Genomic DNA, 23,011 nt, shown 5'->3' with positions numbered 1-23,011 from the left:
GCAGCTCCTCGCCTCCCACTGGTCATGCTGCTAAGTTTGCTCAGTGAGTGAGGGTCATGATAGGTATCTCCATGGGGAAGGAACATTCTCTCCTTTGTGACTGCGGGTGATGTATGGGGCGATTCTTTGGCACCACGAGAATGTCTGGTTCCCCATCAATCAGTCTTTCACCTACTGGCTTTAACATCTACTGACACTCAGGCTTCTTTCTTATACTGAAAACAGATTCTGCATTTTGTTACGTGCATTGCGTCTCGAAAGAGCTATGCTGACTCACAGGGGTTCCGTTTTAAGGTCCGTTACCTTCCATGACCTTAAATCCATGAGGGAGAAACTGAGGTCTGTGATGAATTAGCTGTCACAGCCAGGGTGGAGGCTGGAGGACAGATCTGAGGAATGAACACCAGCCCCTGTGTTGTACTCCTGTCTTAATCGGTGTTAGCCTTGTCTCTCACCCAGCATCGACAAAAACCTTTCTTGGATCTTCCATTGGGTTGCTGGAGAAAGGAAGGGAAGTGTGCTCTTAGCTCTTGAGGACGGGAGCTGCGTTGCCCCTGGCAGCTGGGAGATAGAGGGGTGTGTGTCACGTTTGCAGCGGATCTTGCCTAACAGAATGTCTTTGCTGTTGGGAATTTGTGCGTGTGTTTGCACTGAGTTTTTGAAGCAGGTTGCCATTTGGATTTGGGACTGATTCATATTGTGGGGTTTCTCCAGGACTTTCGAGAGTGTGTGAGAAGTTTCCCAACCCAAAAGGCTCCTTTTTTGGCACTGCAGCATCTTTTCTATTTCGGCATCTTAAGAATCTGGGGGAAACCATATAAAGATCAGAAGCCAGTCTGGCCCTGAAGGCTCCCTGTGACAGAGTAATTCCAGTTTGTTGAATCCTGGCCCATTCGGATGAGACCATATAAAGAGGCTGTTTCCTGAATTGCCCGCTCCCTGCCTCTTACAGGCTCCTTTTTGTAGAATGCTGGTATTTCAGGACCGCAACCGCCGGTCATGTGCTCCCAACTCTTTACTCTCCGTCTCTCCTGCCCCCTGTTTATTTTTGGAGAGAGCACATTTTTGCTTCTCTCCAGGAGCTATGCAGGGTCCTGCCCCCTCCGTCCGTCAGGCGGCGGCCCCAGCAGGCTGTGCTCGTTTCCCACACTCGGAGACGTGACTCCAGCTTTCAAGAGAGAACGGGTGGGATGCGCTTGCTGCCTTTGGGCTCCCGTCACCCGTTCCTATTTCTGGCCCTCGTAGTGTTGCACATTTTAAGACTCTGTCCTTCTTAAAGCAAATTTGGATACTGTTACCTGGCAGTAAATCTGCCCAAATTAGAAATGGGTTTCCCAGCAGATGGTTTGGGGGTTATGCCTCTGACTTTCAGAAGCAGAGCAATGTGAAGGAGACACAGGACTTCTGAATTCTGGAATCGGGTCTTCATTCTGGCCTTTCAGATCACTTGAGCTGTCCCCTCCTTACCCATCCAGGGTGGAATTTTTGGTTTGTTTGTTTGTTTTGTTTTATTTGTTTTCCCTTCTCCTAACACAGACATAGCGTACAGACTTCTTCCAAAGTCATGACTCAAACGGATTGGTAATGTCTTCCCAAGTGCGTGGATAAGGGAGGATTTTAGAGTAACTGGGCTCCATGAAGAAAAAAAAAATGCCCCTACTGACTGTCTTAGCCTGCCTCAAGTGTAAGTTTTTAGTTTAAGAGGATGGAGCAAGAGTAAATTCCTTTTCCTTTAAATGCTGGGGTCATTACACAGAGAACTCGAGCACCAAAGGTTTGAGAGCGCATAAATCATACATTCATGTCTTCATGCCCTCCCCAGACCTGATGGGCAAGAGAGGGAAGCACCCCTGGCCCCACACGAAGGGCCCATAGCTGAAGGGTTACAACCTTTCACCACTCCAGGCAGGGACTGGATCCCTGACAGTTCAGCTGGGGAGCGCATGCAGGCCCCTGACATCCCCCCACATCTCATCTGTCACCTCGGAGAAGGGGGAAGCTGAGTTCTGGCAGCTGGTTCTAAAAGGAGCTACAGGAAGGCCATAGCCTATGAGTGGGTCTTGTGTTTCAGATCACCCTGGGAGAAAGCCGTGGCATTCTTTTTGAAACAAGGGCTTACTGGGTATTTAGATGCCATCGTAGCTCTTAGGAAGATCAGCCAGGCTCTCAGGGGCTGGACTGTCTGTGCAAAGGACCTGCCAGACCTTCTCAATTATATTGCTGAAAGTCGGTTATCTCCTTACGTTTCAGACGAGGTCATTTGCACCTGATGTCGAATCACCATTGTGACTGGGTTGCATCAGCTTCTTCTTATGGCCTGCATTGTAAAAGGATAGATGTCAGGCTGCTCAGACTACCCCCTCTTCCGGGAGAGTTTTCCCAGGGACTCCTGCAAATATGACGATTGGTTACTAGCATTTGCTGCGGCCCAAGTGTTATGTGCTATTCTGGAACCCCTATACCTTGCATCTAGTTCCTTCAGAAATGCTTTTCCTTTTCATCTCTCTTTATATTTCACATCCATAAAGCTTCCCTGCCCTCTCCAAGGGTCTTCGGCACTTCTTGGCCTGGCACAGTTCTATTTCATCCTCGGTTGTGTCCTGAGTTCTGTCTGAATGAGACAGGAGAGAGTGTTCCAGTAAAACCAGCAGAGGTGGCAAGAAAACTGCAAGAAAACTGCTTCGCCCTTGGACCATGGATGCGGCCTGTCCCTGGAGTAGCCCCCTGCCCCCATCCCTGACGCGTGTGTCCCACGTCCACTGTGGCCTCTTAAATTCCCCAGTGGCCCTGACATGCCATCACATAGCGTTCGTATATGTCTGATATACACCGAATTTGACCTCTCTTCTGCCTCACGGAATAGAGGTAACATTTGAGAACAGAGGTGACGTCTGCTTTTCCTGTCTCACCCAGTGCACATAGGATCGTGCCTGGCTCCCCACATGGGGAACAAAGGTAAATTCTGGGGAAGAGCCTTTATCACTTCGGAGTGGCTAATTAAGTTTCTTTCATCTAGATAGGGTGTCTGTGTGTAGCCATAACAAGACTCATAGTAGGGAGTATTAAAAAAAATGTTTTTACCCTGGGCCCCAGAGTGCTAGGCTGAACATAAGGATTCCCCATGAGGAAGGAGACAGCCCCAGCTTCACGCCCGAGCCCTAGTTTGCAGAGAGCATGTTCTGCCTGCCCCTCGGGTCTCCCATCCGCCCCATGCGCTCTCCTGAGGTTGGCCGAGACCCCCAGAGAAGAGTGGGGAGAACAAACATGGCCTCAGTCCCACTTTGCTCAGAGAACTTCTTGGCCTCTCACGGGAGAGTAGCTTACGTGGTTTTTACGGCATCCTGTCAACCCTTGAAGTCTTTCATTACTTGTGAAAACACCCTGTGACTTTGGAACCAGTTTTCCAGTCCCATCAGACGCAGAGCTGTGGCTCTTCTGTGGGGATCTTTTTGCTTTGAAGCTGCCGTCCTAATGTAGCAGCTGGTACCATTTTGTAATGGGAGGAGCATGAGAGAAAGTGTGTCTTTGTGCTTCCTCTGGCCGGAAGGGATTTGTTCTCAGCCCCCCAATAGCCATGGCTTCCTGGGATTTGCGGTTAAAGGAGATAAAGCCGGTCATTTTGGTTTTTAGAATCTTAGGGAGCTTTATTAACCACACAATGTCCCTTAGTAGTCAGAGTGACAGCTCAGGCCAGGCTCAAAGGAGTCTTTTTTTTTTTCCCCCTTTATCTTTTTTCTAAAGGGTAGGATATTTTATGACCCACAGTCCGAGCTTTCATATATGGATGTGAGTAATACAGATGACGGCGGCGATGGTAACGGCAGATGGAGGATCGGCGTGCCCGGCGCCGCTCTGAGTACTTGCTGTGAAGCCACTGATTTAGGCCCACAGTTTAGCGGTTACTCAAAGGAGTGCCTTTTGACAGAAGTGTCTGTTGCTTGTGCATCTGCCGGGATCAGGAGACAAGTAGCGGGAGCCCGCCAGTGCCACGCAGGTCCCCTGCCTTCTTGTGGACTCTCTGCAGCTCCCAGCGCTGGGAAGGCGCCAGGCAGGCTCGGACACCCCGACTTTGTGGCACCTTGCGTTTGACTTGGTTCATTCTGTGCTTTCCAATATCCAGAGCTAACAGAGGAAAGCCCAGCTCTGAGGGGGAGTAGCTGGGGGTCCCATGCCCAGGTGACTGTTGGGGGTGGGGGGCGGGCGGGCAGCTTCGGGGAGTGACGTGGGGTGAGGGATGAGACAGACGCTCCTTCAGTGTGCGTGCTGAAGTCGCAAGGTCAGCTCCCGCTCCCGACCAAGACACATGCTCTTGCCCACTTTTCTCAAAACAGCTGACCTAGCTTTCCCGTTCCCACTTCCACTGGACACAGGAACGCAGGATTCTGCCCTGGAAGAGAAACAGCAGCACAAGGAGGATGCTAGTAAGCGGCAGCTGGCATTGAGAGGGGATTCCAGGGACAGAACTGTGGGCAATTTTTTTAGTCCCTTCTCTGTGTTGTTATGCATGGTCTAATTTTTTAAATAAAAATGTTATGCATGGTCTAATTTTTTAAATAAAAATTAGGAAGGAGGCAAAGAGGGCAAGTGAGGACCGGGGCCACCTGGGGAATGGCGCGCTGGTCTTGTCTTCAGGGACAGCTGCCACTCATACTCAGCCCCACTGTTACTGGCCCTTAGAGTTTTTTGAGAGAAGCTAGAAAATGACATTTTATGTGGAAATCGTCCAGTTTTTACAGTGGTAGCCTAAGTTATAAAAATAAAAACACACCAAAAAGCTGCTGTCTGTCTGCACACAACCTGTGGCTACACATCTGTGACCTCCACATTCAGGAATATTCGTTATCACAAGGTGGTCCTGTCCTTGGGTGGAGAAGCGTGGGATGTCACCTGCAGAAGCCCAGGAGGATCGCCTGTAGGCCAGATTGCCTTCGGACATCCTCAGAGGGGCCCTGTGTGGTTCTGTTCTCTTTAACCTATCAAGCCTCTCCAGTAGGAAGGCTTTATACGCAGTAGGAGGTTGATAGGGCAAGATTGTCATTTTCTGCTCATACAACTTTGGTTTTTGGCACTTTGGGGTTTTTCTAATTCCCGCTGGTCCTTATAGTTCCAGTGTTCATGCTGTCTGAACAGCCTAGCCTCTGAGCCTCAGTTCTCGAGTGCTGGGACAGGCATATCGATTGGTTCCAGTGGGGTCAGACTGGTGCACTGTGGTCCAGTCAGTGTCTCAGGGCAGTGGGGGCCTTGGACTAGAAGGCTTCCCCTTGTGGCCTCGGGGTGGGTGAGTGTGGGTGGCAGGGACAGCAGATAAGGGTATGTGGAGCAGGAAGCACCAGTGAGCATCTCTTTGGATATCCCTCTGGTCTGTCTTCTTTGGATATTCCTCTGGTAGAGACAAATAATAGCTTGTTCTCCACTTTGGCACTTTCGGCATTTCTAACAGAGTCCCCCACATAGCTCCATTACCTGCCTCTGGCAAAGAAAACTCAAGTTTGTTTTTTCTAAAGCTCCGCTTACCATTTCCTGGGAGCTGAGTTGGATACAGGCATCCTGGGGCTTGATTTCTTCTCAGTTAGCCTTTTCCAGCAGGTTCTGGCTTACTCTGAAGAAAGTCCCATTCTACGAGAGAAGCCAGAAAGGAAATGTATCTTGGTGCAAAATAAAATATCGAAAGTATAAATGTATTTTGGCATGTTGAGAGAATGTTTTCTTTAAAAGTTACAAGTTAGGCTTTAAGTGATCAATTTAAAGGATGTTGCAATGCCACATTTTAGTTCAAGGTTCTGCAAACCACATCCTTCCTGCTAAATTGGCCCACTGCTTATTTTTACAAAGTTTTATTGGAACACAGAGACACCTGTTTGTTCACTTATGGTCCATAGCTCTTTATTGCCTTACAGTATCAGAACTGATTTGGAACAAAGGCTGTATGGCCTGCAGAATCAAAACTGCTCAACTCTCCATAGAAAAAGTTGGCCAACCCATGTTTTAAGTCCATTCATCAAAGTATCTCTTAAGACTGAGAATTATAATTATATGCCATTGTTAGAATAAGGAAATTGATACTTCAAAAAACAATCCTATGGGAATGCTGGGGAATGGAAAGTAGGAAGTATTCTTTGCTCTTTTATCCAACTTGACTGACTCAGTGGATTGCTTGACATCCCCTTGGTATTTCCAGTTGAGATATGCTGGACCGGAACGCCTGTACTTAGGCTTCTGAATGCATCCTTGGCAGGTGACTCCCTCTTCCCTAAGGAATCTGAGTAGATTTGTAACCCACCCATTTAATTCAAGTCTGTTAAGCAAACCTTTGTCTTACATCCTTTTTTATTACCTTTCAGTTTATAAAAATAATATAAGGTGATTATTTAAAAAATTAGACCATGCATAACAACACAGAGAAGGGACTAAAAAAATTGCCCACAGTTCTGTCCCTGGAATCCCCTCTCATTCATGTACTTATAGCTAGTTAACACTATGTATTAAAAATCTTTTCCTCAAATTAGAAGCATGTACCTACTATTCTACAACATTTTTTAAGAGTTACTATATACCAAACATTCTCATCTCATTAAGTATTCTTTTTTACCATAGTTCTTCATTATTACATAGTATTTTCACATGTGCGTTCCATTATTTACGTAATTTCTTATCGCCATCTATTTTGGTTTTGAGTTGTTTACTATTCAGAAACAACCCTTATGTCTCTCTCTAATTGTTTCTTTGGGATGAATTCCTTGGATTAGAATTGCTGGCTTAAAAAGTATGAAGCATTTCTTTTCTTTCTTTTCTTTTTTTTTTTTTTAGATTTCCTGTTTATTTATTTATTTGAGAGAGAGAGAGAATGTATGTATTTATTTGAAAGAGAGAGAGAGCGAGCATGAGAGGGGGAAGGTCAGAGGGAGAAGCAGAGCCCCCTCTGAGCAGGGAGCCCAGTATGGGGCTCAATCCCAGGAATCTAGGATCATGACCTGAGCTGAAGGCAGTCGCTCAACCAACTCTCTGAGCCACCAAGGCAGCCATCTAAGGCTTTCAGTAGACTCTGCCATCCAGATCTTGCCCTATGGATCTTGCTTTTACACACCTACCGAAGGGCTCAAAAGCATCCAGATTTTGAAAGTAAATTAGAAAGGTTACTATATTTTTATTGGAAATATTTTGATAGAATATTGGTTGAGGTGGCCTCAAACTCATCCCCTGCATGCACGAATACCAGTGGTGAGTGACTGTGATTTTGGCTTCTCGTCCCCTTTCAGGCTCCCCCTCCCAAACCACCCCGCAGGCAAGGAGGCTGGGCAGATGACTCCGTGAAGTCTTCAAAGTAAGTGCCAGCAGCTCGTGAGTGTGAAGGTGGGCACTTGGCTCTTGGGTAGTTTTTCTTTAATGTTTTTAGAACAGCCCTCCTGAGGTATAATTCTTATCCCATGTAATTCACCCATATACAATGTATAAGTCAGTCAGTCATTCTTGGTGCCCTAACAGAGTTGTGCTACCAACACCACAGTCAATTTAAAACTTTTTTTTTTTTTTTTAAGATTTATTTCTTTATTTGAGAGAGTACAAGCAGTGGGGAGGGGCAGAGGGAGAGGGAGAAGCAGACTCCCTGCTGAGCAGAGAACCTGATAGGGACTCCATCCCAGGATCCCGGGGTCATGACCTGAGCAGAAGGCAGATGCTTAACCAGCTGAGTCACCCAGGTGTCCTAGTTTTAGAACATTTTTTAAAAAGATTTTATTTGTTTATTTGACAGACAGAGATCACAAGTAGCCAGAGAGGCAGGCAGAGAGAGAGGAAGGGAAGCAGGCTTCTTGCCGAGCAGAGAGCCCAATGCGGGGCTCAATCCCAGGATCCTGGAATCATGACTGCGCCAAAGGCAGAGGCTTTAACCCACTGAGCCACCCAGGCGCCCCTAGAACATTGTTATCACCCTCCTCTCAGAGAAACCTGGTACCCATTAGCAGTTATTTCCCATGTGCCCCCAGTCTCCCCAGCCGTAGGCAGTCACCATTCTGCTTTCTGTCTCTGACTGGCCTGTTTGGACGTTTCACATACATGGTATCCTACTTTATGTGGTCCTCTATGACTAACTGCTTTCACTTGACCTAATGTTTTTAGAGATCATCCATATTGTAGGATTCTGTGTTCTTTTTTTTAAACACTGGCATATTTTAATAGTTGACACTATTAAGCATAGTTGACACATAACATTATATTGGTTTCACGTGTACAACGTAACGATTCAGTATTTGTATATATTGCCAATGACCACCACAATATATAGTTAACATTTGTAACCATACATAGTCACAGAAAAATTTTTCCTTGTGTTAAGAACTTTAGGATCCACTCTTAGCAACTTTCAATTATGCACTACAGTATTATGAACTGTAGTCACCATGTTGTACATGACATCTCCATTACTTACTTATCTGATAACTGGAAGTGTACCCTCTGACCCCCATTCTGTGTTCTTTGTTTTTTAAATATATTTTTTAAAGATTTTATTTATTTATTTGAGAGAGATTGAGCATAAGAAAGGGGAGGGTCAGAGGAAAAAGCAGACTCCCTGCCGAGCAGGGAGCCCGATGCGGGACTTGATCCCAGGACTCCAGGACCATGACCTGAGCCAAGGAGTCCCTTAACCAACTGAGCCACCCAGGCGTCCCCTCATTCTGTGTTCTTTTTTTTTTTTTTTTTAAAGATTTTATTTATTTATTTGAGAGACAGAGATCACAAGCAGGCTCCTTGCTGAGCAGAGAACCCAATGTGGGGCTCAATCCCAGGACCCTGGGATCATGCCCTGAGCCAAAGGCAGAGGCTTTAACCCACGGAGCCACCCAGGCGCCCCTCGTTTTGTGTTCTTAAAGTAACTTTCTAAACAGAACAGAATTGCCCATTAGTCACTGTGGGATTACAAACCACTTTGGTCTTTAATCCCTTGTACGAAATCATAAATCAAAAGTAAACCAGAAAAGAATATTTACTACACCAGCAGAGGATCGCCGACTATCAAGTTTAACTAATGTAGACTTGGGAAGGAAATTTTTTTCTTAAAATACAGATGTTACTCTTATCTTGAATTTCCTTCAGCACTTGTTGCCTTAAAAATATACCTTAAAAATATACCTATGCTTTAAGAATATACCCTTTTTCTTTCCTCCCTTCCTTTCCCTGCTCTGTCTCACACACATACACTTTTTCCCCCTGAATCATTTGAAAACAGGTTGCAGAAGTCATGATATTTCACTTCTGAATATCTCAGCACACATCTCTCAAGATTAAGGACATTTTCCAGATGATCACCGTGTTATTCTCACATCCAAGTAATTTCATAATGATTTAATATTTAATAAGAATTTATATTTAAATTTACCCAGGTGTCCCGAAATGTCTTTTATAGCCCCAGGATCCCATCAGAGTTCACACCTTATATCGGGTAGTTCTACCTCTTTATAGCCAGAATAACTTTTATTTAAGTTTATGTAGATACATTTGTTTAGATAAATTCATCTTATCTGAAATATCGCTCTTGTTCTAAAATAATCCCAATTCCTCCCTTGCTTTCTCAGATATTGTTTTTTTTTGAGGAGTCCTGGCCAGTTGTCTTGTAGAATGTCTTAAATTCTGGTTTTCTCTGATTTCTCATGATCAGGTTTAAGTTGTAGGTTTTGGGCAAGAACAGGTGATTTGATATACTTCTTATCATATGAAAATGGTGTAGAAACACACTCAGAGTAGTCTCACTGTCATCCTTACTCCGTCCACCTCATTTCCATCCATCCCCTATGGGTAACCTCTTTATTAGCTTCTGTTCTATCCGACCTATACTCTTTTTTGCAGAATTAAACATAAGCATATATAATTTTAATTTACTCTTCTTTGTTTCTATATACTAGGATTCAGCAAACTTTTTTTTTTTTTGAAGATTTTTAAAATTTATTTGACAGAGAAAGCAAGAGAGGGAACACAAGCAGGGGGAGCAGGAGAGGGAGAAGCAGGCTTCCTGCTGAGCAGGGAGCCTGATGCGGGGCTCGATCCCAGGTCCCTGGGATCATGACCTGAGCCGAAGGCAGCCGCTTAACAACTGAGCCACCCAGGTGCCCCAGATTCAGCAAACTTTGACCCACAAGCTAACTGCCAGTTTTTAGAGATCATCTTTTATTGGAAAATGACCTCACCCTTTTATTTTAAAATTTTAGATCTCTGATCCATTCAGAATTAATTCTACTGCATGATATAAGGTGTGGATCAGTTTATCTGTTTCCAAATGGCTATGGTCCCACCACCATTTATTTAAAAATCCGTCTTTATCTGGTAAGTTTAGAAACCACCTGTATCATAATTCTACACCTTCGCACATACCTGAGTCTACTTTCAGACTTGTTACTGTGTTCCAGTGGTCTTTCCATCGATTCATTTGCTGGCAAATACCACTCTTTGCTTTATAGAACATAGCACTACTTTCTAGTGCTAACCAAGGAGAAGAAGGTAACTTTGAAATGTAGGTCTCATATATCAGTGAGAGTCTCCCAGAGTTGCCCCATTTTTCCAAGGTATTAGGGGATTTTAGTGCTTGTAATATCTGGAATTTACTTTGAAATATGGAGATCAGACAAACCTTGTATCTGCTGCCTAGAGAACAAAAGGAAATCTTAAAAATGAATATTTTAAATGAATATCTCAATGAATATATTGAAGATTTTTCCAAAGCAAATCAGTTTGCTCCAGGAAAAAGATATTTTTCCATTTTATATGTTACTTTTCAAAGTATTATCTTGTGTGTCTCCTCAGTCTGTGGCCTAGTGCCGACTTCTCTCAATGTTGGGGAACCCAGTGCCCATCCTCGAACCTTCTCTCTTCTGTGTCAACATGCACGCTAGCAGGATCTCGACCCAGTTCGGGAGTTTGACTGTCACCTTCACAGCGACACCTCCAAAATATATATCCATCTAGTCCTGTCCCCGAACATCCAGTCATCCAGGTGAAGTTTCCACTTGGATACACGACTCAGTCACAGCATATCTGAATCAGTGCTCCTCCTTGTTACCCGTCTTGTCCCATCCCCTAACCTGCACCTGCCAGAGTCTCCCTCAGATCTCCATAAATGGTGACTCTGGCCTCCCCGTTACTTCCGACCATAAACTTTGGAATCCTCCTGGACCCCACTTTTCATCTCAGCCCATGTTTGGTCTGTCAGCAAAGCAGGTGAAGTCTGCAGATGAAATAGGTCTGTGGTCTGCACCGCCGGTGCTCGGCTGTGGCCACTGTCATTTCTAGCACCGGATCAACTGAGAACGTCCTGAACTGGTCTCCCCCTGCATCCTTTCTCCCTCCGTCTTATCTCCACAGAGCCAGAGGGACCTTTTTAAAACACAAGCAAGGTCATTTCCCTTGTCTCCTCGGAGCCCTCCAGTGGGATTCCCCACAGTCCAAGCAAATCCCCAAGTTCTTACCGTGGCCGGTAAGGCTCTTGCTGACCTCAGTTTATAAAAAGTAGCTCCCCTCGTCACTCTGTGCTTCCTTTTCTTCATGTATCCGCACGTGACGTATATGCGTACGTACATATATGTATTTGTGGGTGCACATACACGCAGTCTCTTTTTCTCTCCTGTAATGTAAGCTTCTTGAGAGGAGACACACTCTTATTTACCTATGCCCAGTACCTCAAATAGTGCCAGTCCATAACCAGTGCTCCGTGACTGCCAACTGAACAAATGAATGATCTCATTGGTGTTTTTGCTCTCAGATCAGGTCACTTTGCTGTCAGTGTGGGAAGTGGAGATCTGGAAGGTTGAAGCGCAGTTGGAAAGGTAATACTCTGTTTGAAGGATGATAAGAGCTGGACGAGGGCAGTAATGTGAGCCTGGATAGGAGCAGAGCTTTGGGGACCATAGGTCAGATACAGGGCAAAGAAGAGAGGAGGGGCAGGTCCTGCACGGGGCCTCGCTTTGATGACTTGGTTGGGGTTGGTGCTGTCAGGTAGGGAGCACAGAAGGGGAGACCTGATTTGTAGGCCGGTGGTGGTCCATGTAGATAATTTTCCACAGTTTGGAAGAGAGGCCAAAAGAGAGGCACAACTTGGTCATCTACACAGATAGAAGCCAAGGACAGAGCCTTGGATTTGGCTGTTTGGAGGTTACGAGGGGCCTTTGAGAAGGTTACGGTGATTTGCACTGGGGCAGAAGCCATATTCGGGGCTAAAGAGGAACTGAGGTGAAGAAATGGTGATCTTCCCTGAGAAAGAAAGGAAAATAGGGGACAGTATTTGGAAGGAGGGGTTTGTGTCAAGAACCATGTGTGTCACATGTGGGGAAAGAGAGCTTGCAGGTGGAACAGGAAGGATTAGAAGAAGCAGGATCCTTGGAAGGATTAACCCTTCCAACAGAGGTTGATAAACCTTGGACAGAAGGAGGCAGGGACATTTTTCCTCCAAGATAAGAGGGAGCTTAGAAAGGCTGGGTGAGCTATCAAGAGAAGTTGAGGGAGTAGGGAGTTGGGGGAATTTCATTTTGGATTGGCCCTTTGGTTTTCTTCTTTTTCCAAAGTAGAAAGGCAGACCGTTGAGCTCGCTGGAGCCGAGGAGAGCTGGCCTCTGGCGGCAAGGTAGGCCAGGCGTGTGGCAGGAAGAGGAACAGGCTGCTGGCCAGGGGTAGGAGCGACCATCGTCGGGCCACATCAAGGACCCACCCATTCAGGTTGGAAAGTGTGGCCTCCTGCGCCTTGTGGGGCACTCCAGGGAGGACAGAGTGTGTCTGTGCTTCCTGCCCTGTAAGAGCTTGGGTTCGCATTGGGAAGATCGGGGATTTTTGCTCACGAAAATCAGGAAGGAGCACATTGCAAGTGAGAACCAGATGGACTGGCTCACGCCGGTGACGGGACATCGGAGGAGACGCAGATCACAGGGACTTGGGGTCCCTTGCAGAGGACACGGAGGTCAGGCTGGGTGGACTCGCATGCGCAGAGGATCATGAGGAGAGCCTTGGTGTACTGAGAAGTGTTGCGGGGATGGTAGCCTTATTGCTTAGAGCAGGGAATTCATGCTGGAAAGTCATACACTCTACTTGAATTCTTTTGAAATGATAAAAATGGCACTGACTTAGCTCAGGCCGCTAGAACAGAATGCCATCGACGGTGTGCCATCGACAGGGTGGCTGAAACAACAAACATGTATCTGTCACCTTGATTGCTAGTTCTGGAAGCCAGAAGTCCAAGGTCAAGTTCCCAGCATGGTCTGGCTCTTGTTGAGGGCTTCTTCCTGGTTATATCCTCACACATCCTTCCTTGGTGTGTATATAGAGAGAGGGAGATCTTGTATCTCTTCATTGTCTAAGGGCACCAATCCCAATGTGGATCCCTTGGACCTCCTCTAACTCCGATTAGCTCCCAAAGGCCCCACTTCCAAGTGCCATCACGTTAGGGATTAGGGTTTCAGTATATGAATTTGGGGGGCATATAAACATTTAGTCCACAGCTGTTCCTTATAGGCGCATTGTACCAGCTCTGTTGGGTAGGCTCCATTCTAGAGGTAGGTACCTCTCTACAAGGGAGGCAGGAGGAAAAGGATGTTTACAGAGGTCTACAGCTGTGTTGTTGCCAGTGGGAGGAAGAAGGGCTAATTCCAGATACGAACCAGGAGCTTATAGCCCAGGAATGTGAATTTCTGGGATTTATTTTATTTGTATGACACTGCCCAAGATAGCAGAACGTGTATCACCCGCCACACTGGCTAGATTCTGGATACCAGGACTCCCATGCTTGTCCCCGAGCCGCAGGAAAGGGCCGTATTCAGGAATATTCTGGGGCCTATTGGGATCACTACCTTTCCTTCTCCGGGCACCAAAGTCATAGCTATGCCAAAGATTCCATCTGGGGCCCTTATAGCCTGTGGGTCGCTGACTTGGCCATGGAGAACAGAGCTGAACGAGAGGCAACTAGACCCGGTAAAGAGAGGAAGGAAAGGTAGTCTGATTAAGTTTTGTCTCAAAGTGTCTGTTTTTGGGTTTGTCCCTGCATTGATCTGCAAGGGAATGAGGCAAGTAATGGCCCCTCAGGGACTTTCAGGACTTTGCTCTCAATGTCAGCCGTCATTTTCAATCACCCTCTCCCTCCCAGCCATTAATTTTGGCCCAGGATCATGGGGACTTGTCCATCTATCACTCCTAATTGACACTAAATGATCTGTCAGTTTATTGATGAACGGCAGGAGTGGAATTGTCACAATATATTTTACTTTCTAACAACTCCTCCTGACAATTTTACCTTGTCCATCTCACTCTCCTCACATAAATCTCCATTGGCCGCTCGTTCCTTCTCCTGGGCTGTTCTGGTGCCAGCACTTCCACACCATCTGCACGCGTCAAGGACATCAAGATGGCGGGAGAACAGCCGAGTGCCAGGCCCGAGGTTGCCCCCTTCCCTCCTCCTCCTCTCTTTCTCTCTCTCTCTCTCTCTTTTAATGGCATTGATGTTCCAAGAATACTAAAGGGCTTCTGTCCTCTCTCTGTGTATGTGTCATTGCCATACCAGAGTCTCTGTACCTTCTTGTTAGCAGTGAATAGTTCATTCTTATTAGGCCACAAAAGTGTGAAAGGCAAAAACTCACAGAGCCTCTGGGCTTCTAGATCTATAAGCACTGTTGCAAACATGTGTTTTGTCCTCTTGCACCAGCGTTGTGACAGGCTTTCTCTCCCCATGGGAGTCAGTTTCTTAGCATGGAGGGCAGCTTAGCTGGAATTTCTCCACTGGTGTGCCCTGTGCTGCCCGGTGGGTATCAGCGTGCCGAGATGTGGGTGCTCAGCCGCGGGGTTGCGGGGCCAGGCCCACAGTTGACAAGGTCCCTAGGCTGTGACCATGCGCGCAGTCCTGTCTGTCACCCAAGTTTTCCATTAAAATGATAGTTGGGTTTTTTAAAAGAAAATATTTTATTTATTTATTTGAGAGAGAGAACACACAGAGGGAGAGGGAGAAGCAGACTCCTCACTGAGCAGGGAGCCTGACACAGGGCTCGATCCCAGGATCCTGGGATCATGACCTGAGCTGAAGGCAGACACTCAACTGACAGAGCCACCCAGGCGCCCCTACAATGATAGTTTTAAGTGCTTTATGTTTTGAAAAAGATGAAGGAAGAACTGGAGGGGTGTGTGTGTGTGTGTGTGTGTGTGTGTGTGTAGTACTGGGCTTTCTATCTATATGTGTATGTGTGTTTGTATGTAGTTACTTAGTGTTAAGAAGGTATACATATAGATGTGAGAAATCTTTTATCCTTTATGAGTCCAAAGATAAACAGAGAAGCTTGACCATATAGAAAGAATGTCATTGTTCCCCTCCCCCTTCCTCTGAAGATAATTTTTATTAACTGATAAGGACTATTTTTGTTTATTAACAATCATTCCATTATCCTGTCTGTCAAAATTAAAAATCATCCCTTAATGTCATCTGATATCTAGCCATATTCAGATACTTCCATTGTCTCAAAGATGTCTTTTTACAGTTGGATTGTAAAAAGGGCAAATCAAGGTCTACACCTTATATTTAGTTATTAGATGTCTTTAGCCTCCCTTTCGTTCTGCAACACCCCTGCCTCCCTTTTTCTCTATGCTGTTGATTTTTCTTTTCTTTTTTCTTTCCTCTTCCTTCCCTTTTCTTTCTTTCTTTCTTTCTTTCTTTCTTTCTTTCTTTCTTACCTTGTCTTGTGGAATGTCCCACATTCTGGATTTGGCTTGCGCTTCCTGATGATGGTGTTTCGCTTGTTCCTCTGTCCTTCACGTTCCTTGGGTAGCTGTAGTTACATCTAGATAGAGCAAGTTAGACTCCGGCTCACCATGTTGGCAGGAGTACTCGGAGGGTGGTGCTCTGCCCGTCCTCCTGCATTGCATGGGAAGGCACAGGCAGGTGTGAGAGGCGCAGGTGTGCGGGGGCTCCAGGTGAGGCAAGGCTGTGATCCATGAGCGGGGCCAGGAATGTGCCCTCCATTTCCGCCCCCCACCAGACTCCCACCTAGAAGTCGTAGCGTCCATGCAGAATTGTGGCCTAGAGCGTGATCTCAATCGAAGGACGTTAAATGGTGATTTTCCAATTTTCCCTTAACAAAAATTCTTGTATAAAGAACACTTTCTTTTGTCACCTCATTGGTGGCCTGAAATACAGTTCATGTTCTATAATCCTGCCTTCCCCCCACCTCCCCGTCTTTATTTCAGAAAGTTTCCAACCTGTAAGAAGGTGGAAAGGCTGATACAACAAACACCCTTCTGGGTAATGTTTTACCACCCGTGGCTCTTTCTCTTCCCTATTTGTTTTTCCTTTTTTCTCCTCTGCTGACCTGTCTGAGAGCTGCAGCTGCCTCTGCATTGGTATTTCTAGTAACTAGTCAACAGTTACTTTCCAAGAGATTTTTGTCTGTATTTTGTTTCTGAGTCTGTAGTGCCCGGCACATTGAGGTGCTCAGTTCACGCTTGATCAGTGAGTGAGTTTGGGACTTTTCTTACAGAGCTCCAGTAATTAAAAAGGGACCAAGTATCCCTATGTCTGTACTTCCAACTATAAGATCTTAATTTGACCTTCAGATTTTCATCAATAAGCATAATTTTGTTTAGTTTTCAAAACAAATTAGAAATATTGAGAATTTATTTTCCACGTGCTGCCAACCATCACAAGGAACCCGGGATCAGCATGGCAGGACTGGGGGTCCTGGGCACTGTGGGTGAACTTGGTTCTCAGTGAGGTCGGCTGTGAGAGACGAGTGTCCAAGATCAGGTGAAATCAGTGAAGTGGTTGCATATGAGGTAGTGAGAAGGAGAAGTCCTCGGTAGCTAGTTGTGTACCCATTTCCAGTAGCTGTTCCCAGGGCTTGGGTGCTGTGTCCCTGATTCTGTGGCTTTTAGAGATGCCCATGAAAGCCTCCAGTGTAGACCTCTGTCTCGACTTTCTATCGTGCTTTCTCATGCATTTATGCAATTCCACTCCGTGGCCTCTAAGACATGGCATATTCAGAAAAGGTAACCTCGGGTCTCAACAGCAGATCTCCTTAATGTACACTTTGTATTCGTTTGTTCTGCATAGGCTCCCAAACAGCAGTTTCTGGCTTTGCTCTCCACCTGTGTTCAGAGCCTGGACAGGAAGTTGGTAAAGGAAGGTCTAGATCAGTTTCTATTTTAATTGAACTTGGAAAATTCACAGTTTTTTTTAATTGGAATTTAATTACATTGTTTATTGCTGGAAATTACATATGTCCAGTAGAATCTGAAGATGAAGTAAAGAACACCTAGATTGTGTGCAGTGAAATAGCTCATGAAGAAAAGTGTCCACCGTGAAGCAGTGGGAGATGCGGAATGTGCCCAACTCCTTCTCTCCCTAGGCCCTGCGCATTTCAACACACTTGCACCATTCTGGTAGATTTCATCGGCTTTGGTAGCTGGTTGGGGGAAGGAGTGAGAGTAATAGATAATAACAGGACTGTCATTTCCCACCCAGCCCCGCAGTGCACAGCAATGGGGTCCTTACTAAAAGTCACCCTTCAAACAAACTCCTCCATCCAAGTCATTGTATAATTTCCTGTCAACTTTTGAAACATTAGCACTCCTCAGTGAATCTGAATTTTATTAATTTATTTTTATATACATTAGGAATGTGCATAGCAGAGAATTCGAAGGGTAAGGAGGGAGGATAGGAAGCTAAAGCTCTCCTTCCCTGCTCCCCCCGGGCACTCCGTTTCCATTCCCAGAGGAAACCACTGTTCACCAGTATCCTTCCAAAGAGACTTCGTGCATTTACAAGAAATACAGGTTCATATAGTCTTTTATCCCCTTGCGTAAATGGTAACATATCTATTATTTCTTTTTTTTTAAAAGATTTTATTTATTTATTTATTTGGGAGAGAGAGCATGAGGGAGAGAGGGGCATAGGCAGAGGGAGAAGCAGACTCCCTGCCTAGCAGACAGCCTGATGCTGGACTCGGTGTCAGGACCCCGAGATCATGACCTGAGCTGATGGCAAATGCTTAACCAGCTGAGCCACCCACATGCCCCCGTACAACAGTATTTCTTGGTGGTCTTTCTGAATTGCAAGACAGAGTAGAACTGTCTCATTTTTAAGGGCTATGTAGTACTCCAGATTTTCCCATCTCAGTAAAAGTAATCCTAAGCTCACCATAGATGTAGTATTTTCCCAGATTGGGAAAGCAGACTTCCCACGTTTATTCATGTACTGAATATAACATGATCTTGTGGAAAGTATCATAAAAGCTTCAGGTAAGGTACATATAGACCCCTTAGGCTAAGGAAAAGATAAGAAGCATGCATGAAGCTTTTTCTCTTTGAGGTTCCGGCGGAGGGCATTTTCACACGCTCCCACTTAGACTGACACAGTACTGTTCAGTTAAGAGCCAGAGAGATGTTCTGTGTTATAGTCAATGCAGGTTAGAGCCCTGGATGGCTTGTCTAGTGTCACAAAACCAATTTACTTATGCAAATGACTAAATATGAAATAATTGGAATCTTGCAGTTCTGTCAAGTGCCTCCCAGTGGAAGGCAATGGCAGTCTGTTCCTGTAAGCCCCCATGTGGAGTAGCATTTGGACACTTCACTTCCCACTCTGAAGAGTGGAGCTGTCTCCCTGACAAGTGGCCCTAGTCAGTCCCCTCTCTGGCGCAGAGGTGAGTACCTGAGGCCCAAGGAGGAGGGGAGAAGTGCATGTCGTGACTTGAGGTGAACTTGTTGTTTATGCCTGTGTACCAGGGAAGGGACCACTGAGGTCCCCGAGGCCACATGGCATCCAGTAGCTGTGTTTCTAAGGGCCTAAGTCAACAGAACTGCTTCCCAGTTGCCTGTGGGGCGACCTGTGTGGAGGCCTGGGGGGAGGCCCGCTGGAAGACCCCGCTGTCCAGGCCTGATCCCCACTTCCTCCTAAGCCTGCTCTCAACTTCCTTTCAGGTCTTGAGCTTTTCTTAACAAGTTAAGCTACTCTTGAATTTTTTTTAGATTGATTTGAGAGAGAGAGTGGGGGGAAGAGCAGAGGGGGAGGGAGAAGAAGGGGAAAAATCTCGAGCAGACTCTCCACCAAGTGCACAGCTCAGTCCCACGACCCTAAGATCATGACTTGAGCTGAAACCAACAGTCCCAGAGGCTCAACCGACGGAGGCGCCCCTTGTATTTGATGTTTGTAACTGAAAACCAGGAGTGGTTCTGGAGTGAGTTCTCAGCATGTCCTATGAAGGCTTTGACTTGTGGCCCTTTGTAGTTTCTCATTCTGCAGAAGTGCAAAGTCTTCTGTGGCCAGAGCTACTCATTCTGTGGGGCCAGGGGTAGGATCGCAAAGTAAGAGGGTCTCGGAGGGTCAGGGAAGAAATGATAGGTCTGCGGAAGTATCCCTTAGGTAACAGCCAAAAAACACCGCGTGGTGTGGAATATTCCTGTCTCTCTCTCTGGATCATTGCACAGTGCAGAGGTCTAACCAGAAGGTTAGAGCCAGTTTCTTCTCACCTCCTGTCAGAGTCTAGTCTCTAGCCTCTAGTAGCCTCTAGTCTCTAGTCCCTAGCAGTGCTGGTCCGGGGTCTGCTTGAATCCCTCCTCCATGGCTGGGGAGCTCAGTGGGAGTATACTTTTTAAAAGCCTTTTTTAGTTGTGCAAGGAAGCCAAGAGCACTTTAATGATGTAAAAACTCAAACAAGACAGATAAAGCTAAATTTGCCTGAAACCACCATGTTGTCCAAGGCTAGTCAGCACTCTAGAAGTAACTCCTGGTAACAGTTTGTCGGTCAGCTTTTATCAACAATAGATATTCAATATATAATTTTACACAATAGGTATGCTTACTGAAATCAATCAATCTATCTATCTATTTTACATAAATAGGTTCATATTAAGGGTGTTCTCCTTTTTTTCATTTTTCATTTAGCGGTACATCTGGAACTCTTCCCATGCTTCTAACTGCAGCATCGCAGTGCCATGGTGGAGATGTGCTCTTCACTGTCTTGGTGGGCATTGAGGTTATTTCTAATTGTTTTAAAGATTTTATTTATTTATTAGAGAGAGAGAGAAAGCGAGCATGAGCAGGGGGTAGAGGGAGAAGCAGACTCCTCACTGAGCAGGGAGCCCGGTGTGGGGCTCGATCCCAGGACCCCGAAATCATGACATGACCTGAAGGCAGTTGCTTAACCAACTGAGCCACCCAGGTGCCCCAGTTATTTCTAGTTTTTATGCCATTTATTGTGGCTTTTGTGCTGGGCATTTCATTTATTGTGGCTTTTGTGATGGGCACAGCTAAGCACAGTTGTCTTACTTTATCCTTAAAACAACCTGGTAAGATAGGTACTCTTATTGCCCTAGCTTACAGATGAGGAAGTAGAAGCTCTGGAAGGTTAAGTAACTTGCCCCAAGTCCCATAGCTGGTAAGGAACCAGTTACGGGTTGAGCCTGGGCACACCTGGCTGCAGGGTCACTCTCTTAATTCTCTGTGTCTCGCTGCCTTCCATTTTTGTGCCCTTGGCTCCTGGTCTAGTACCTTTGCACTCAGTAGGTCCTCGGCAGAGGTTCCGTGAGGACTGTTTGCGTGTAGTTCCAGCATCCAGCTTGGTCGGCCTGTGGGAAGAGTAACAGGGGGTGAGCACTTGACCTTCACTTCCTCTGGCCTAGGTGTGTGCAGAGCTGTGCTCTAGCCAGCTTCCGGGCCCCAGGAAGGTGTGTGCAAAGGAAGCAGCCTGCACATAGGGGCCCAAGCTAAGGCCAGGCCAGTCCTGCCACAGAAAGGCCTAATTAGGCTCATCATTAAGTTCAATTAGGCATTGGAAATGATCATTCCTTCTAACCCTGCAGTGCCCTCCAAGAACTGGATCCATTCCCAGGCAGGTGCTTGAGAGCCAGTTCTAGTTACTGGTGCCCAGCAGCCCCGCCTCTGGTTTCGGGCCTCTAAGTCCTTTTCGAGGCTGAGGGCAGAGTAATCCAGATCAGCCCAGAGCGGGGTGCCCCGAGTACATGCGAAAGACAGGCCATTTCCTGAGCTCCGTTCTGGCCGCCCTCCTTTCTTAGGGCCACTAACCCTTTCCCCAAGCACCTATTAGGAGTTGGGATGTCTGCCTGTGTTTTAGTCCCCTTCTGCCAAACACACACAAACGTGTCACCTCAGGGCAAGTCGTGTGGACTCCTGGGTAGAGGCTCCCTGAGGGGTCCGAACTGGGTGATCTCCGAGTTCCCTTTTCAGCACTGGATTTGATCCTGGGAAATCCCAAATGCATAAGCCTTGGGGTATGCCAGATTTCTTCTCAGAGGACACTGAACGGGGAGAGAGAGGAGGAGAGAGCCGGTGTAGGTCTGCTAGCTCAACACCCTCGTGCTCTGTCTCTTCAGCATTAAAGCAGAGTGGTCTCACAGGCCCTCCAGAACTCAGAAGGGATGTTTGAACTTCTGAAAGCTGCTTTTTAGACGGTTACTTGAAACATTTTAGTTTCGAAATCACTGCCTTGAAATGAAGCAGCTGACAGACACTGAGGCGGAGAAGTCCCTCCAGGCACAGAGGCTGGGGGTGCAGCCTGAGTGTGCCACAGTGAGTTTGGAATGAACAGGCCTGTGTGACTAAAGCCCAGGGTTTGTCTAGAGAAGAGGATGGAAATAGGTGAGGTAGAAACGGTCTTGAGTGCGGGACCTTGAACTCTGGGCATACAGTTAATTATTTAGAGAACAGGGAGCCACTGAGGTGTTGACAGGTTTGTGACCAGTGGTGTGAGGGACACACTGTAACACCTCTTCGGAATGCCCTTTTAAAAAAAAAAAAAGAAAGATTTTATTTATTTGAGAGAGAGAGAGAAGGAGAGCACCAAGGGAGAGGGAGACCAGCCTCCCCGCCAAGGAGAGCCCGAGGCAGGACTCGAGCCCAGGATCTCGAGATCATGACCTGAGCCAAAAGCAGATGCCTAACTGACTGAGCCACCCAGGCACCTCTGAGTGCCTTTTTGATGTTTCATGGTTTGGGCTATTTGCTGGAATAAAAAGACCCATTTCTGCTCATGTGGAATCATCTTAAAGGTGGTCTCCTCTCCATTCTTGATAGCAGAGTGTTCTCTTTTTAGACTAGACAAATTTGTGGAGAGAGTCTGCTCATTTTTTTCTCCCCAAGTTGGACGCCTTTTTTCCCAGCAGATTTCAGTGATGTTGCTCATTCCAATCCCGAGGTTGCACTGTTCCTGTTCTGACTGAAATGCTCACTTTCTCTTAGGAGACCATATGCTTAACTAGATATAGTTGTTTGAGATTTGTTTTTCCATGGGATCTGTGTTCCTTCTCAATTAGGATGACCTCTCATTTGGCTACTGGATGTGCTGTATTAGTTGAGGTTGCATTTGTATCGGCAAGCAATAGGGAACCCCCCTAACAGAGGCTTAAAGAGAAAGAGATTTGTCTCAGGAAACAAGAGGTCCAGGCTCCACAGTCTAGGGCTGGTGTGGCAGCTCCATGGTGATGACAGGGATGGAGGTCTTTCCATCCTCCTGCCCACCATCCTTCCCATTTGGGCCTTCGTCCTCACGTTCATGCCTCATGGTTATATGATGGCTGCTGTACCTCCAGGCCTCACCTCTGTTTTCCAGCTAAGAAGAGGGAGAATGACATGTAGGTGAAGGCATAGGACTGTTTCTTAGCAGGAATTTGTCTTTTGGAAGAGACAGAATGGGGGGATATATTTTCCTGAGACTGCCATGTCTTTCTCATTGGTCAGAAATATGGTGTGAACCTACCCCTCAATGTGAAAGAGGCTGTGGAATTGATTATTTTCAGTTGGACTCGTTGCCAACCCAAACAGAATTAGGGTTTGAATCCAGAAGAAGGAGAAAGGACTTTGGGGTAGGTACCAAGTTGTTTTCTGCAGCCAGCCCCATCTGTGGAAGAGCTGTAGAAGTCACTGTGTGAGACTGTCCTATCATAAAAGACTGTGCTGTGTGATACAGAGAGTCAGGTGTGCTAAGGAGCCTAGAAACAATTTCACTGAATTCTAGAAGCTTCCCAGCAGTGGGGAATGCTTTCAAAAG

At 46.3% G+C, this 23,011-nt stretch overlaps 1 protein-coding gene across 1 annotated transcript in view; it reads left to right on the top strand.

The window, feature by feature from the left end:
* IFT43 (intraflagellar transport 43) overlaps positions 1 to 23,011 on the top strand; it is a 120,288-nt gene that overhangs the window by 22,685 nt on the left and 74,592 nt on the right. The window contains exon 3 of the mRNA XM_045072055.1: positions 7,257 to 7,321. Within this exon, the coding sequence (XP_044927990.1) occupies positions 7,257 to 7,321 (65 nt within the window). The remainder of the gene's footprint in view (positions 1 to 7,256; positions 7,322 to 23,011) is intronic.

Source organism: Mustela putorius, unplaced genomic scaffold (genome assembly GCF_011764305.1).
Source record: "Mustela putorius furo isolate JIRA1106 unplaced genomic scaffold, ASM1176430v1.1 tig00000129_pilon_pilon_pilon, whole genome shotgun sequence".
NCBI classification, from domain to species: Eukaryota; Metazoa; Chordata; class Mammalia; order Carnivora; family Mustelidae; genus Mustela; species Mustela putorius.
The sequence above is the reverse complement of the archived record's forward strand: the minus strand, read 5'-3'. Positions and strand labels throughout refer to the sequence as shown.